Raw genomic sequence first — 17,185 nt, 5'->3', positions numbered from 1 at the left:
ATACTTTCAATTTATGGGAGAAGCATCGCATGTCAATACGGAAAGTGGAATCTCCGTTATTTCTCCTGGGGATACGATAATCGTTGATAATTCACCTCTACACAGGAACCGGGCAGAGGTAGCTCTTGCAAATTTCTTCGCGCCGATGGGTGTAACACTGATTTTTATGCCAGTATATTCGCCTGATCTCAGCGCGGCAGAGCCAGTTTTCATGAAGTCGAAAATAGTTTTGAAACAAGAACGATTTCAAACTATCATTAAAGAGAATCTGAAATTTGCTGTTTCTCTAAGTTTGGGGAAGTAACCACATCAGACACGAGATAGTTCTTCAATGGGACAGGAATGTTCAATGTTTGATTTATTGGTAATTGTCACAGTGACTAAAAAGAAAATAAAAGCGTTCAAATATTCTTTATATCGTCTATAATCTCTATACTTTCGTTTCCATGAAAAGGCAAATATAGCTTACGTTTACATACAACAAGAACGAATTGCACTGTACATGCTGTAGTTTATACATTGTTTCTTTGAAAGTTGTTATAAAGAATTATTTGCATCACTGTATCCAGGTTTATTTAATTTTAGAAATCACCGATTATTGCCAGTGCGAATCGATTTTATGTTTACTACCACAGAAACAATGACTGCGACTCAGATAAATTCATTATGAATAGGATAAATACTCGTTGATTGAATGACATTGATCATGACTTTATCGGGGTCGCATCCATCGTTTCTACAATAAACATGACCTCATCGATTTGCTCAATGTAGATATATTATATACTGCTTGCACTGTGAATATTTATGGGATTCAACACTGTAATAGTTTTTCTTTCGTCTGATACAGAATACCCCATATCTTTTCTTTTTCATACCTATCTGTGTATTATGTCCCCGGGATTATGTCATTCATACATTGTTGCAATACCGACATGCTTGTACTTTGTCACAGAAAAAACTGAAATAAATTTCCTTCAAATCGAAGTAAAAAATACAAATGTACCCTTTAACATTTGAAATGTTGAAGACAAAATTGCTCTATATCTTAAGTTATTGACGAATATTTGAAATTTAAACCTCTATAAGATGTGATGTACGGCATTTCATTTTATCATTGGTAATGATCCATATCTGACAGAGAAGAAATATTCATAATTCTCAGAAAGTTTTCATAAATATTGTTAGATACCACTAATCGTTCCAACAATCAAGACAACAGAGACAAACAGGGAAAAAAATATGAAAATGAAAAGATATGACTTAAGTGTTAGCATGTTCAGTGAGACGGCACTCAATTTACAAAAAAATAATTGATGTTTTAAGGAACTGTAAAGGTCTCCACAGGTTTTCAACAAGGGTAGAATTCAAAACCTTGAATAAGAAAGCCTCGAAATCCATGATACTTTTTCTGTGCGGTAGTATCTACAAAATCCAATCATGTACACGACATATAATACATGTATATTCATACATGTATATTTATATATTGGGAATTTATTTTTGTGACTAAACAGAATTATAAGGTTATGTATAAGTGCCTCCGTTCACTGCACAATTGTAAATTGTCGTCCTAAAGACCAGCAAAAATAAATGGCACAAGTTCACGTAGTCTTAAAAAAAGTCGTATAATTTACGTTATCGAACAAAAAATCAGAAATACGGAATATTATATGTGAATGGTTAGAAAATCCGTTTCCCCTACATATTTTTAAAGTCAAAGAAAATGTTTTCCCTGATACAAACGTTTTAAGAACCAGCTTTGTGTAACCTATAGACAAATTCGACTGGATATAAGGAAGTTAATATGTTTACTCTGATTTGAAATTATCTTTTAGAACTTTTTTTAGTAATTGAGAACCTATGTTGTTTATGGGTAATAGGTGAAATGTTGCATGATCCCTCAAAATGACAGCAAGCGCAGTTTTCCGGACGATTTTCATTTGTACACTGCTAAAAACGGTAAGGTCCTGGCCATGGTATATTTTGGAGAAATTTTTTTTTACTGATTTTTACTAAAAAAAATATTCTCTGTGTGTGCCATTGCAAGAAATAGTTTTGCTCGTTATTTTTGTCATATTAAAAAAAATTCTCAACAAAATTTTCCCGTTTAAACTGTACTAGAAAAAAATGTGAAACGGACGAAGACATATTATAACAGAATTACAAATACCAGTCCTCTCTTTTGTGTATACATATGAGAAAACATTTCAAAGTTATTGATTGAATTCAAATCCATCACACATACGGTACACATTGTAGTCCGAAAAAATAAAGGACTTCATTCCTATCAAACACCTTTTTAATTGTTTACCCGTATATTTCTTTTAGTTTTGGGTAAAATTGTAAAGGAAATAATACTATCAAGACGTCCTTCCATAAATCTTTATTTTTCTGTTCTGACTTTGAAGAAATGACTACTTTTCGCCCAATCGAAATGGTGCATGGACATATTTTGTTTCATATTATTAGAATTATTTTCAATATTATCGGTATTAAACTTGATAATCGACACATGAAAGTTTGTCAGCATTGTCAATCTTTTTAACGTAAAAGTACCAATAGTTCGGTCACTACTCAATTAAGTTTGTCGATAACGTAGCTAATTTTGACGGTAAAGAAACATCAATTCTATCACTTCTCTGTTACGGGCTGTAACATTTATTTAGACAAATGCTATTGTTATGATATTCTCAGACATGAGTCATTTGGATTTGAACACTACAAAAAACAAAAACAAAAAATTAAAAACAAAGGATATAATAATATGGTAAGGGGATAAAAACCAAACAATAAAGCGCAATAACAGAGCAAGCCCTTCTCTTAAGACTTTTACCCACTCTGCTTATAAGTTACCAAACAGAGAATTCACTTCACCTCATGGTACTGAGGTTGCCAATAGCATTTTGTGTATTTGAACTATATAGTCTCCTGCCCACTGTACATTTCTTTGATCTAATTAAAGGATAAAAACTAGTACAAACAACAAAAACATGAACTTGGTGGTAATTAATTTGTAGATCTGTCAAGGTCGATTAGGAATATAGTTATATACTTGTAGATAATAATCGAAACTAGTGTTAAAACTTTTTCAATTTTATACAATCTAGTATATATCAGAGGATACTGACTATTATAAAAAAAGAAGATGTGGATGTTAGCTAATGAGACAACTCACCATAATTGACCAAATGACACAGAAAAAAAAACCAACTATATGTCACCGTACGGCATTCAACAATAAACATGGTCAGCTATAAATAGCTCCGAAATGACAAATGTAAAACAGTTCAAACGAAAAAAACTAACGGCCTAATTTATGTACAAAAAATGAACGAAAAAAAAATATGTGAAACATCAGCAAACGACAACCACTGAATTACAGGCTCATGACATGGGACAGGTATATACATACAGAACGTGGCGGGGTAACACATGTTAGCGGTCTCACCCCCCGCCTAACCATGACATGTGTTGTAAACTGATTGAAATCTAACCTATTTTGGCAAAACATTTAGTTATATTTTTTCAATATTTTGAACGTTATGAAAACCCCATATTTTATAGCCATAACATATTAATTTAATACTTATTTAAGTATCAAACATAAGTAAGAGATTGATATTTAATGCATAAATTTCAAATTTTATAGAAAAGTAATCACGAATAAACAATTTATCAAGCATTGTTTGAGCACGTGCCGGCTTTTTCTTTGATATGCCGAAAATCAGTGAACCGAATGACACGTGCCATATAACATAACAACTGATTGAACAATCATAATCTTTTCATTTTAAGCATATTAAGTAATATTTAAAATTACATCCCAGTTCCTTTGTTCTAACAGGGGTGATCTGAACCGGATCACCCCTACCAGATCCCCCCAGTTTGAGGTTCTCTTGTTCTGTAACATTTTGGCGGGAATATCAAATCCACTATAAAACTTAAAATTAATAATACGGAAAAGACTATTTATCAAAATTCACGTAGAAAAAATCCAGTGCTGGGATTTGACCTCAAGACCTTTAGAATATAAAGCCACGGGCACATACCACTACACCAGGACGACTGGATACAAACTATCAGTAATTTAACATACTTAAAGGAAGCAACATATTTTTATAAGTGGGGCGAGTTGGCAGACCTTTTTTCAGCGGGGTTTAAACCCTTTTCGTTAATAAGAGAGAGTTGTCAGACTGATTGTTTAATTTGATTTTACACTTTTTCAACGGTAAACAAGATTGGGGCGATTTTTTTTATAAAGTGGCGATATAGTGTTGGCCGATTGGCCAGTGGGAAGATGTGACATTGTTTGATATCTACTCATCGTGGTCGGGGTCATAAACGGTATACATCATATAGTAATATATAAAGTATATTATTATGGTTGTGTGGCGTTCTAAACTAGATTTTATGAATTTTAAATGGTTTTTCGTCTAATCTAAGACAGCTGGAATGTAAAATAGCTATCCCATTCGGATTTGGTGTGTCAATGTTAGATCATCCTCTGGCCCCGGCCTACGGGGTCATCTTACACTGACACACCGCGTCCTCGTGTGATAACTATTACGGAATAACAACGACTAATTAGTATGTAATAACGGCCTGCAGAGCTCTGTACTAAAGTCATATGATTTTATCCAATTATGTAACACAACACATGCTTATTTGGAACACCAGTTTATTTACGCCTGTCTGGGCCAGTGTCCATAACGGACGGTCCCTCCATGATAGTGCAAGCAATTATAGTTTATATACAAGTTCATTTTGAATATAACTGATTATCAAAATTTCTATTACTTGACAATTATAGTTTTAATTCTAAAGGTACATGAATGAATATCTATTAAGTTGACTTTAATTGACATATTTTGACCAACCTGGAAATATATAGTTGTGGAGTACATGTATGTCCAGTGTTTTAACTAATTGTTATTACAATATGTCACCATCTGGTCTGCATGTAAACATGTTATATACAACGTAGCGTTCAATTGAACACATGTTTTTCTTAATAGATATTCCCCTGTATTTATTTTGTTCAATTTAATAAACATTTTGAGAGAATATATAATCATAAATATTAATATACATATAATATATATATATTTATATATTATTTAAGCCCATCATATTGTCACATTCCTCCCTTTTTATATTTTAGTTAAAATCGGTGACAATATGAATGCTTGCAAATTTCCCTAAAAACAACAAACAATATTCATAAACAAAATCATTTCAAAAGTTCAGCAACATCTAAATGTTCAGCAATGTATAATAGTTCATACAATTCTTGCATGAATAACTAAGTTGTTAAAGTTCTACAGCCCGTAACAGAGTAGTGATCGAATTCGCGTTTCTTTACCGTCAGAGTAAGTTACGTTATCGACAAACTTATTTCAAAAGTGACATAATTTAATTTTCTTCATCGACAAAATATTTCATGTCCAACGTGTAAAATTTCATTGTTTAAGTTTTGTTAACACAGTAAAACATTTTTTATAATCAACCTCTGTCATTGGCATTTTAATTTTAACGGTAAAGGATCAAATACGGGATCTCCGAAATTTCTATCATTTGTTACGAGGAAATCATTATTCAATCGAACATATGTCTTTGTTCATGACACATATTATGAAATACAAAGAAATTGAAATGATCAAATATTTTCGAACTGACGGAAACAAAAATACATAATCTAGAATGTGTGTTCTGTCATAAACAATGGCTTCGTCGTGCGAATCGATGAGAATGTTACATGTAACTGATCTTAGCTGTAGAAACAGTTGGTGCGACCTCGATAAAATCTTTTTTAATTTGATAAATATTCATGACTACAATGATAATGAATTTATTGGAGTCACATCCACTGTTTCTACTGTAAACATGAACTCGTCGGTTAGTGCAATGAAGACACTTTTAAAGATTGAAATTGTTGGTTTATTCTTTACACCTTCGAGGTATTAAAATTATTTTAGTGTTTATCTAAAGTTAAATTTATTTTCAAATCTCTTCTGTTTAAAATTGTCGAAACTTCCGTTTGAGATTTCTGTGGTAAACTATCTATTCTATAGTTAGGACCATTTTATAATAAATACCCTTTTGTACAAGAATACTTTCTTTATAGAAGTATATATCTGCTGGTTATAGATTTTTTTTTATAACTTTCATTATTGTGACGACGCGCTATGAAGTTGTATAAAAATGTTTGGTCATAAACACAAATCTTTTTAAAAGTTCGACGAGTGCGTTAATGTTACAGTAGTCTGTTTACTGTAAGTTATTAAGCTTGGCCCGATTCATCTGTCATTTATGGAATCTAATTCACCACTTTCTGAGACATTCATTTTTATTTCACCATCAGACATGGAGCTACATTTGTAACTAAAGGAAAACTCTCAAATTAAAGAAATTTGACATGATAAACTGAAACTTTCTTATAATCAATTAAACGACTGCTTTTCTTAGATATGTGATTTTTCATGGTCAAACTTTTTCATTGTTAACGGACATTTTGAGATTTTTTATTGTAAAAAAATGTTGTTTTTTTTTGTTGAAGAAATCAACATTCAAAACTTAGAACTTCATGAACATGTACAGGAAGCTGAATTATTGCACATCTATGTACTACTTAAAATTGTACTTCGATCTGTTGCGTCCTTAAAATGTTCTGACCGTCCTAAAATTTAATGTACGGAAATGTTTCGGTAAATTAAATTTAAATCCGAATTGAATGTTTATGACACACAAAAAGAGAAACCAGAATCTCTTGATGACCAAACGTATGTACACTTTGGGGCGATTTAGAGCTTTTCAGAAGGAGTGAGATTCCACCCTTGTTGTTGAAAGCCTTGTGGAGACCTCTAGATTTTTAAATTCCCTCCGTTTTTCTCATGGATGGAGTGTGGTCTCTCTGTAAATTACCCCATATCTTTTCATTTTCCTATTTACCGGAGTTTCCATGTGAAAATTTCCATTGGATCATACCTGTTAAACTAAATGTACAAAACAGGCTCAAGAAAAGGCGAAATTTCTTTTTCAAACCCGAACTAGAAATCCAAATATTCTCTGTGTGTGCCATTGCAAGAAATAGTTTTGCTCGTTATTTTGTCATATTAAAAAAAATTCTCAACAAAATTTTCCCGTTTAAACTGTACTAGAAAAACGTTTGCATGTGAAACGGACGAAGACATATTCTAACAGAAGTACAAATACCAGTCCTCCCTTTTGTGTATACATAGGAGAAAACATTTCAAAGTTATTGATTGAATTTAAATCCATCACACATACGGTACACATTGTAGTCCGAAAAAATAAAGGACTTCATTCCTATCAAACACCTTTTTAATTATTTACCAGTATATTTCTTTTAGTTTTGGGTAAAATTGTAAAGGAAATAATACTATCAAGACGTCCTTCCATAAATCTTTTTTTTCTGTTCTGACTTTAAAGAAATGACTACTTTTCGCCCAATCGAAATGGTGCATGGACATATTTTGTTTCATATTATTAGAATTATTTTCAATATTATCGGTTTTAAACTTGATAATCGACACATGAAAGTTTGTCAGTATTGTCAATCTTTTTAACGTTAAAGTACCAATAGTTCGGTCACTACTCAATTAAGTTTGTCGATAACGTAGCTAATTTTGACGGTAAAGAAACATCAACTCGATCACTTCTCTGTTACGGGCTGTATCATAACACTCCTCGTAACATCAAATATCGGAACTTCTTATTTCTAGAAAAAGGCGCAACCATCAATTGCGGACCGTCTTCATAACCCCGACTCCAATGAACTGTTCCTCAGATCGTCGTTGTCAACTCCAACAATCCATTTGTTTATCTGCAACGCCAGTTCCCGTCATTTAGAAGTACTGCAATTACTCCGACCTGCACGGATCCACCATCCGTCGTCGATAACTCCGACCTGCATGTGATCCACCATCCGTCGTTGATAACTCCGACCTGCATATGATCCACCATCCGTCGTTGATATTACTCCTTACTGACCTAGCTTACCTACTCTGTTGATTCAAATTCTGTAAATCTATTTTTAAATTTGATTTATACTTTTTTAACCAAATTGTCTGTTTAAGATATTGTATGAAATAATTTCTGAAATAATGACTAAGTCTATGTTGTATGTGCTTTACTCATTGTTGAAGGACATACGGTGACTTATAGTTATTAATTTATGTGTAGTTTTGGATTCTTGTGAAGAGTTGCATCAACACCTATCTTACCACATCTTCTTTTTGATATTGGTTGCATGTAGTTAAAGATTATTATCATATTGAAATCGTTTTTGTCAAAAAAATATAGGTTCGAAATATATTGCTCAAACGTTTTCTTCATATGATAAAAAATGATAAAAATGAACCATCATAGCAAAGGCATAAGATGAAATTTTTGTGGTCGCATGTAATAAAGATTTGTTATCTCTTTGATTTCGTCTTTTCATGCATTGCTTAGCATATTCATATATGAAAATAAATTTAGATATATTGCTCTAGAAATAAATCTATTATTGATATGACAAGAAATAATTACAAACTACTTGCGAACCTGAAGAAAAAAACATGAATAAAATTTCAGCAACTTATTCAGTGTGAAGTCAAATCAAATTTGATCACTAAAATATAATCTGAAAAACCATTCATTTCTCTGTAAACATGTATTTAGTTTTTAGAGAATAAAGTATCTATCTATCTATAAGTATCCAACTTTTCCAATATTGTTTATTAAACACAACATATAGCAGGATTCCCGGGTAGTCAGTTATATAATATGACACGTGTCTAGACGGTTTATTGATATTGATCAGAGAAAAACAGGCACGTGTCTAAACAATGTTGAATATCTCATTTATTTGTGATTATTTTATGCATTAAATATTAATATCTACCATAAAATGAAAAGAAATTACATGTAACAGCACCCCATCTAGTCCTTAGTGGCATATCATAAGTCCTTGGTGCACTAAGGACTACTTAGCATTGTTTAGACGCACCCAAATTCTTTAAAATAAATAAACTGCAAAAATAAGTACAATAGCAGTATGTTTGAAGTACGTTCAGCGTTGTCAGCGTCAGCGGCGTCGTCTCTTCCAAGATATAAAGTTTCAAGGCAATGACTTGGGTATTGAGTGTTTTTAAATCTCTATAAATTGTACAACAACAATCCTTACACAAAAGAAAATTTAGGATTAATTATTATCATTAAAATAATTGATGAGGGTATTTGTCCAAAAAAGTGAGGCAGATGTCCCATTCAAACTCATAACTTGTTAAGAACTAGGGATCAAAAACCGACCCAAAACAATTACATGTCTTTTTTAGGATAATAACTTGTGAATAAGTGTATTATTGCTCTGTATGAAATGGTACCACAAGGTTCTATATCTCAAAAGAAAGGTTTGATTTGTCTTCAGGGGTTAAGGCATTAACCAGTTCAGAAATTGGGGGTCAAAAAGGGTCAGAAAAAAACAAGGACTTTCATGTTTCCGGACAATTACAACTTGATTATAATTTGATGGTTTTCTATGTAAGGAACTACAAAGTTCAAAACTATAAAATAAGTTGAGATTGATTTTAAGTGTTATGGCCCTACCCTTTACCAAGGAAAAACGGGGTTAAACAATACTTTCTAATTCTTTGCAGATTTCTTTATTGCTTGAGGAATATCAGTGGGTATTCTTGGGGTTCTTTAGTTTGATGTATCTAAACGTATTTTTGGGTCCCTTTTTAAAATTTTCCAATTTGAGGTCCAAACGGTTCAAAATTAAGTTTTGTTTGATTTCAGTAAAAATTGAAATATATATATGCTGAATCTCAACAAGTAATTTAGTTGTTGTTTTTTTTATTAATTGTGGGCCTGTTTTTTTAAGTTTGTCCACATTCAGATCCAAAGGGTCTAAACTTAGTTTGATTTAACAAACTAGTATTGAATTTAAATGTTTTTTTTATATATGTTGAAACTAACTATGTATTTAACGAAGATTGCACCATAAAAGTTGGTTAATGACAAAACTAGATGTTCTTATAGTGCTTAGCCAACAGCTCGTGTTTAAAATCTACGAGCATGATGATATGTCAAATATTTAGTCAAAATCCAACTTCAGAGCTGTAATAATGTTGCACAATTATCAATAGATTAGTTTCATAGTTAAAACAATATATCATCACCATCAAATTCTTATTTTTTAAATAATGTATAAATAAAGTTTGTAATTTACTGTTCATTATAAGATGCTTGAAAAAAAATATTTTTCGTTCATTTTTTTACATAAATAAGGCCGTTAGTTTTCTCGTTTGCATTATTTACATTGTCTTATCGGGGCCTATTATAGCTGACTATGCGGTATGGGCTTTGCTCATTGTTGAAGGCCGTACGGTGACATATAGTTGTTAATGTCTGTGTCATTTTGGTCTTTTGTGGATAGTTGTCTCATTGGCAATCATACCACATCTTCTTTTTTATATTTATAAGTTTTAGAAATTTATACTGCAGCCGTAGCGTACGTCCTAAAACTGGTTTTTGTTCTCTGACTTTAGTTTACCGCAATCAAATGTTAGGAAACTTATACACAATGCTTATCAATTATCACAAAACACAGATCAAATTGAATTTTTTGGCGTTACTTTTACCGTTATAGAGTAATGCCCTTTACAAATTGAAAAATGCTGAATTTTTCTTTTCCGTTTTCTTACTTAAGTTTGCCTCAGCCAAATGTCATGATACTTACATACCCTTATTACCCTAAACATTTGAACAAGTACGCATTTGGGTAGCGTCAGTTCTACATTTTTTGAATTATATCCCTTCATTACGTTATTTGCATCATTTATTTATAAACATTGTATTAATGAATAATGATATTTTGGAAATAACATAATTTATTTTACTTCCTAAATTTTCTAAAAAATCTTCTAGGTTGGTTTGCTTGTTATTATGTATAAAATATTTTTTCTGAGGGCTATTAATATATTGTTTTTTATCAAGAAAACCCCTCGGTATTATCCATTATTTAATATCAATTAGAGTATTGATGCATTTGGATGTGCTGAATCTAACCGTGTATTTTGATTTTGGATATTATACCATATAGCCCAATTTTAAATTGTTTATTTCTTTGATCACATTCATTCTGTTTCAGAAACATATTTTATTTCGTCAAATATTGAATGAAAATCAAAATTCAGAGTTCAAAAGTAGCGTCCATAGAGACTCCATATATACTTGCCACAAATGTTCATTCATTTCTTTATTTCCTCTTTCAAGACCTCTGCCTTCGTAGCAAGCTGCGCCCATTTTTTTATTGAACGAACCCCTTTACTCAGCTGATAGTGTCTATTAATAGACAATGAAATGAATACTCAAGGTATACTTAGATATGCTGAATTTAACGTTTATTTAGATTTTTGATATTGGATCATAATAGGTAAAACATTTCAGTTATTTGACAACATTCATTCTACTGTATTTTTAGGTTTGTAATTTTTTTTTTTAAACGTAACAATATTATATCTTAATTGCATAAATGATGTAACAACTTACTAAGTTTACAGCTTTTAACTTAGTATTCCTCGTGTTAGTTTACATAATAGTTTAGGGAAGCACTATTTGGTAATATATAACTTATTCATAATATTAGTATCTTTAATACATTCACAATTATATATAATAAATATTGTATACAACTCGGTTAAAATTCAACCCAACAATGTTAGATCTTTAAATTTGCTTTCGCAAATTTTTTATTCTTCCCTCGCCTGGATTCGAACCCATGCTACTGAGATATCGTGACACCAAATCACCTGCACTGTAGCCGTCCCGCTAGGCAACGACCACCTGGGCTTCACAATAATAAAGCTTTCGGTGGCCGTGTGTTACCTTTCCTCGTCAGTTTTAATCTAGCGAATAAAACTATTAATTAATTAATAATAGCTCTCATAACTCTGCGATTAATAAATATTTTATATACACATACAGTACAGATCTTTGTTTTTTTTCCCTTTTTTATACATAACTTTTCCGGAATCCTTTCCGTTATCGATTTGATCATATGGTCCGTGTTCCATTGAAAGAAATTTGGTAAATTGTTAACATCTACTGACTTAAGCTTATCTTGCTTTTTTAAAATTTAGGTTTTCTGTGTTATGGGATTATATTTGAACAAAGACAATACTCAATTGCATGAATTATTCGTAGCAATGCTCTTGCGTAAATGCATGACATTTCATAACCTTTAGCCTGTGACAGCTTTCACTTCGTTTTTAAAATATCAAAGATTTTATAATACTCCCAATATCTAATTCTTACATCGTCTGTTTACAATATTTGTCACTGCTTGATTAAAGTCTCTCACGATTATTTCAATAAATTCACAACGAAACAAATCGGTCACATATTCTTTTTCAATCAAATCACCTCAACTAGAATAGTACAAAAAAGCGTGATGACACAAACACTTTGAAGTTATTTCTTTCACTTCTGGGTCTCTCATAACTCTGGCTTCCGTCAAAAGTTTCTGGCGTAGATCAATACCAGGTATGTGTTCTATCGGGTAAATGATGTGACTGTTTGAAATAAATTAAATGATAAGAGTATGAACCAAAGGAATGCATACTTATTACTTATCTATGGATTTTTACAGCTACCAATCGCTCTTTGTGGACTTACACATGCATATGTCTACACTTTGAATTGCCCCGATCTCTCACAATGGACTACAAGAGCAAATGGAATGTGTAATATATCTGACAGATATCAATGTTTGTATGATGCAAACAAAAAACAGAACGTGGAAGCATGCAGGGACGGACCCAAGTTTGAAGCTCCTGGTGAGTATTCATATTAGGGCTGTCAATGGTTAACTGGTTAATTGTCGGAAAGACCTAATATTGAATATCAAAAACGTTAACCGGTTAACCAGACCTTTATTCGTTTTGATAGATTTGGACGTATATATTTGTCTCTGATATGATATAACAATGTATTCAATTGATTAATAATAGTATTTTTGTTAAAATTTACAAAGATTTTTGGCGTTAGGTTGACAGACGAATTTGTCAATTATATTTTACAACAAATTAGCCCTAAAATAACATGTCGAACAACTCAGGATAGGATTTTAAGCTGACTATGCGGTATGCGATTTGCACATTGTTGAAGGCGTACTATAGTTGTTAATTTTTGTGTCATTTTGGTGTCTTGTGGAGAGTTGTGTCATTGACAATAACCACAACTAGTATATCAATTGTTTGTTTGAAATGTCTTTTCCTTGAAATATAAAAAAAGAAGATGTGGTATGATTGCCAATGAGACAACTTATTACTGGTTGGTACTAGAATGAGCAACACGACGAATGTCACTTATGAAGTAGGATCTGCTTACTTTTCCGAGGCACCTGAGATCACCCCAGTTTCTGGTGGGGGTTGTGCTCAGTCTCAAGTTTTCTATGTTGTGTTTTGTGTACTAATGTTAGTCTGTTTGCCGATATTCTATGTCACATGACCCTATATGGTAAAGTCCATACATAAAAATAATAGATTCTGATGCGAGATGATGTATTAAATATTTTTCTGTTGCACGTTTTCAAGACACGCTAGTCAACTAAAACACGCCGAAACATAAATAGTTATCAAAGGTACCAGGACCACAATTTAGCACGCCAGACGCGCGTTTCGTCTACATAAGACTCATCAGTGACGCTCATATCGAAATGTTTATAAAGCCAAACTAGTAAAATAATGAAGAGCATTGAGGTTCCAAAATTCCAAAAAGGTGTGCCAAATACGGCTAAGGTAATCTATGCCTGGAATAAGAAAATCCTTAGTTTTTCCAAAAATTCAAAGTTTTGTAAACAAGAAATTTATAAAAATGACCACATTATTGATATTCATGTCAACACCGAAATGTTAAAGATGTACTCGAATTTCTCTTAGTTGTAAGTATTGCCTATTTTAGATTAATGTACAGTAACTATCTTTCTTTGGTATTTTGTCGGCGGGATTTATGCTACATGTGCTCACGCACAAAAAAGATCAACATGTACATGTATTTGCACCTACCACAATTTGTCTACTGTTTAGATAAACACACATGACATGTATAATATGCATAAAATTCTTAATTATGCACATTCATTAAACTTTAAAAAGTCCATAGAAACAGATGTAGATCATTCAAATTTACCAACTATAGGCATTTTTAGCCTTCTCCTTGGTTTAATTTCAACTGAGTTATTGCCCTTTTTTAAAAACATATGTTCACGGGGTCCAGCTGGTTTGTGCATACTTTTAGACCTTAATAATTTGGGGTTTAATGGTACAAAGATGAAACTTTCAAAAAAAATTGCTGATATATTTGGTAGTCAATTTAAGCAATGGACCAACTCCGATATGGAAACCAGTTTAAAGATGACTGTCAACCAATTAAAATTTAACAACCATGTTTGTCATGTATAATTTTATAAGCAAATGATATTTGAACCAAATCTTTATAAACACATCTAAAATGTATTCCAAAGTTTCTAGTAAGTCATGACGTTATGAAGTTATATAAGACTTTTCAATTTTTCAAAAAGGTGGAAATTTCAAAATGACCGCAAAAAGAGTGAACATGAATATTTCTAAGACTAGGCATTGCTGCTATGAAATCTATCCAATTACATTTTGAAGTTCATACACTATTCTAGGGGTTGTTATTCCCATGGTATATGGATGATGTTTGCTAGACGGGTTAATCAATGATCTCATAAATGGAAGCATTCAGACGTTTTCAGGATGCAATGAGGATTTGTTAGACCGTTAAGTACCTTCTGAGTCTCAAATGATAATGATTATGTTCCATTTCTCCTTGCCAACATCCCTTTCCTCCACAATTGCATGTATTATGATAACATCAAAATCATAAACATTGACAAGTAGCATCACAAGTGCTTACATTTCAAGAGCAACTGAGTTGGCCCCTATTTTTGATGAAAAGTGAATCATGTTATGTAAGCTGTCAATGTTGTGTTATTTGAACTTTATCTTTTATTTCTGTGTTGTCAACTAGTGAAAGTCTTGTTTCTTCATCTTTTAGGGATGGGAAACCTAAATTAGTTTCAAACAATCACACTCGATCAAGATTTGATTTATATAATTTATGACAAACGCGATGATTTTAATTTTCCTATAGTCAACTTTCCATTTCTGTGTAGCAACAACCCAGCGGCACCTGCATATGGAGTATATGTGTCTCAATTGCTACATTATTCTAGAGCTGGCTCAAAGTACGTTGATTTTGTTGAACGAGGAATACTGCTTTCTAAAAAGTTGCTAAGACAGGACTATAAATCAATCAAAATAAGGTCATCACTGAAATTTTTTTACGGTCGCCATCATGAGCTGATTGGCCATTATGACAAAAGTGTATCTGATATTGTTCCTCAGTCATAATAATCTTCCATCATTACAGAACTGAACAAAGAAATAACAAGACGGGTGTTGTATACGGTGCAGGAAATGCTTACCCTTCCGGAGCACCTGATTTCACTCCCGGTTTTTAGTGGAGTTCGTGTTGTTTCTTATTTATTATTTATAACTGTTGATGTAAATGTTCTTTAGTTTTGTGAGTCTTTTTTTTACTCCTTAGTTTTGATTTTTATTGTCTTTCATGTACGCATGGTTTTACATGTTTTAAATTGCATGATGTTCAGGTTTAGAAAAGAGACAGTCATGTAGAAATCAGAATTACTATATATATATATGCCTTGTACCTTAATATGACTGTTCAATTTAGACAAAAGCACTCGGGATGTTATCACTTGTTGAACAAGAACTACTGACCCGTCTTACTCATCATTTTTTGTTTATTATTGGGTTGATGTTTCAATTTTCATACGCCCGTTATCCTTACGATTTTTAATAATTTTAGATTTTACGTTTCTGAGGTATGGGATTTTATTCTTTAAAAAGGGATATTTTCAGTTTTCGAACAATAACTCAAAAACATGTTCACCATTTTGAGAGAATCTTTGGTGAATTGTTCATATCTATCCTTTACGACTTTTATAATTTAAGATTTTACATTTCTGAGGTATGGGGTTTTATTCATTAAAAAAGGGGTGATTTTCATGTTTTCGGACAATAACAGGCGTATATATCATGCGCTCATGGTGCAGCTGTTTATTAAATTTTTGTATAATGGTTTTTTGACTGCTGTTAGTCTACTCATTCGTCTTTTATCCATATTCTTATTTGTTAACGATCATCTAAACAACCACATATTGTAATGCAAAATTTTCTTCCGGACAGTCTATTTAGTATTTCCTCACTCTCAAACAGTACAGTTCATGAATTCGTTATCCACGCGAATGTTGTATCTACGTTGACATTCATTTTATATCCGTCGTTCCAACATTTTATTAGCTCATCACAAAATGTTGATACCTTTATGATAAATGTCCAAAACATGCCATCTACGTTCACTCGAAGTAGCACTCATGGGTAAAAGCCGAACATCACTTGCCTAAAGCTTTCACATGCTTTGCAAAGGTTGTGTCGTAGCTTGTAAACCGTTAACGCGGTTTACTTGATCACGTTATATTATTTCAAAGGTTGATGGAAACTTATAAATTACATAGGAAAAATTGCGACATATGTTTTCATATGTTTAACATATGTTTTTCATATGTTTGAAAACATATGTAAACATATGTTTAGGCCCGACATGAAAACATATGTTTTTGATCATATGAAAAACATATGTCAAACATATGAAAAACATATGTTTATAAAATCATATGAAAAACATATGTTTTTCATACATGTAAACATATGAAAAACATATGTTTTTCATATGTTTTTTTATAAACATATGTTTTTCATATGTTTTCATCCCAGACCTAAACATATGTTTTCATATGTTTGGCCTAAACATATGTTTTCATATGTTCGGCCCAAACATATGTTTTCATATGTTTTTATATTGGTCCTAAATAAATATTTTTTTATGTTTTTTTTTTTAATTTTTCAAATGTATTTATTTTTTCATGTATATGTATTTTTGTTTGGTTTGTTTTTAATGGTAATGTTTTTGATGTTTTTCTTCTTCATCGTCTTTTTTTTCTGTCAGGAACTCATTTTGAGTGTAAATACTTCAATATGATGATTTTAATAACCCCAAATACTTAATT

General features: G+C 31.9%; 1 protein-coding gene across 1 annotated transcript in view; it reads left to right on the top strand.

The window, feature by feature from the left end:
* LOC139485021 (uncharacterized) overlaps positions 1 to 17,185 on the top strand; it is a 90,870-nt gene that overhangs the window by 28,396 nt on the left and 45,289 nt on the right. The window contains exon 4 of the mRNA XM_071269122.1: positions 12,659 to 12,845. Within this exon, the coding sequence (XP_071125223.1) occupies positions 12,659 to 12,845 (187 nt within the window). The remainder of the gene's footprint in view (positions 1 to 12,658; positions 12,846 to 17,185) is intronic.

This window comes from Mytilus edulis, chromosome 8 (genome assembly GCF_963676685.1).
Source record: "Mytilus edulis chromosome 8, xbMytEdul2.2, whole genome shotgun sequence".
NCBI classification, from domain to species: domain Eukaryota; kingdom Metazoa; phylum Mollusca; class Bivalvia; order Mytilida; family Mytilidae; genus Mytilus; species Mytilus edulis.
This window is presented reverse-complemented; position numbering and strand designations above follow the sequence as displayed.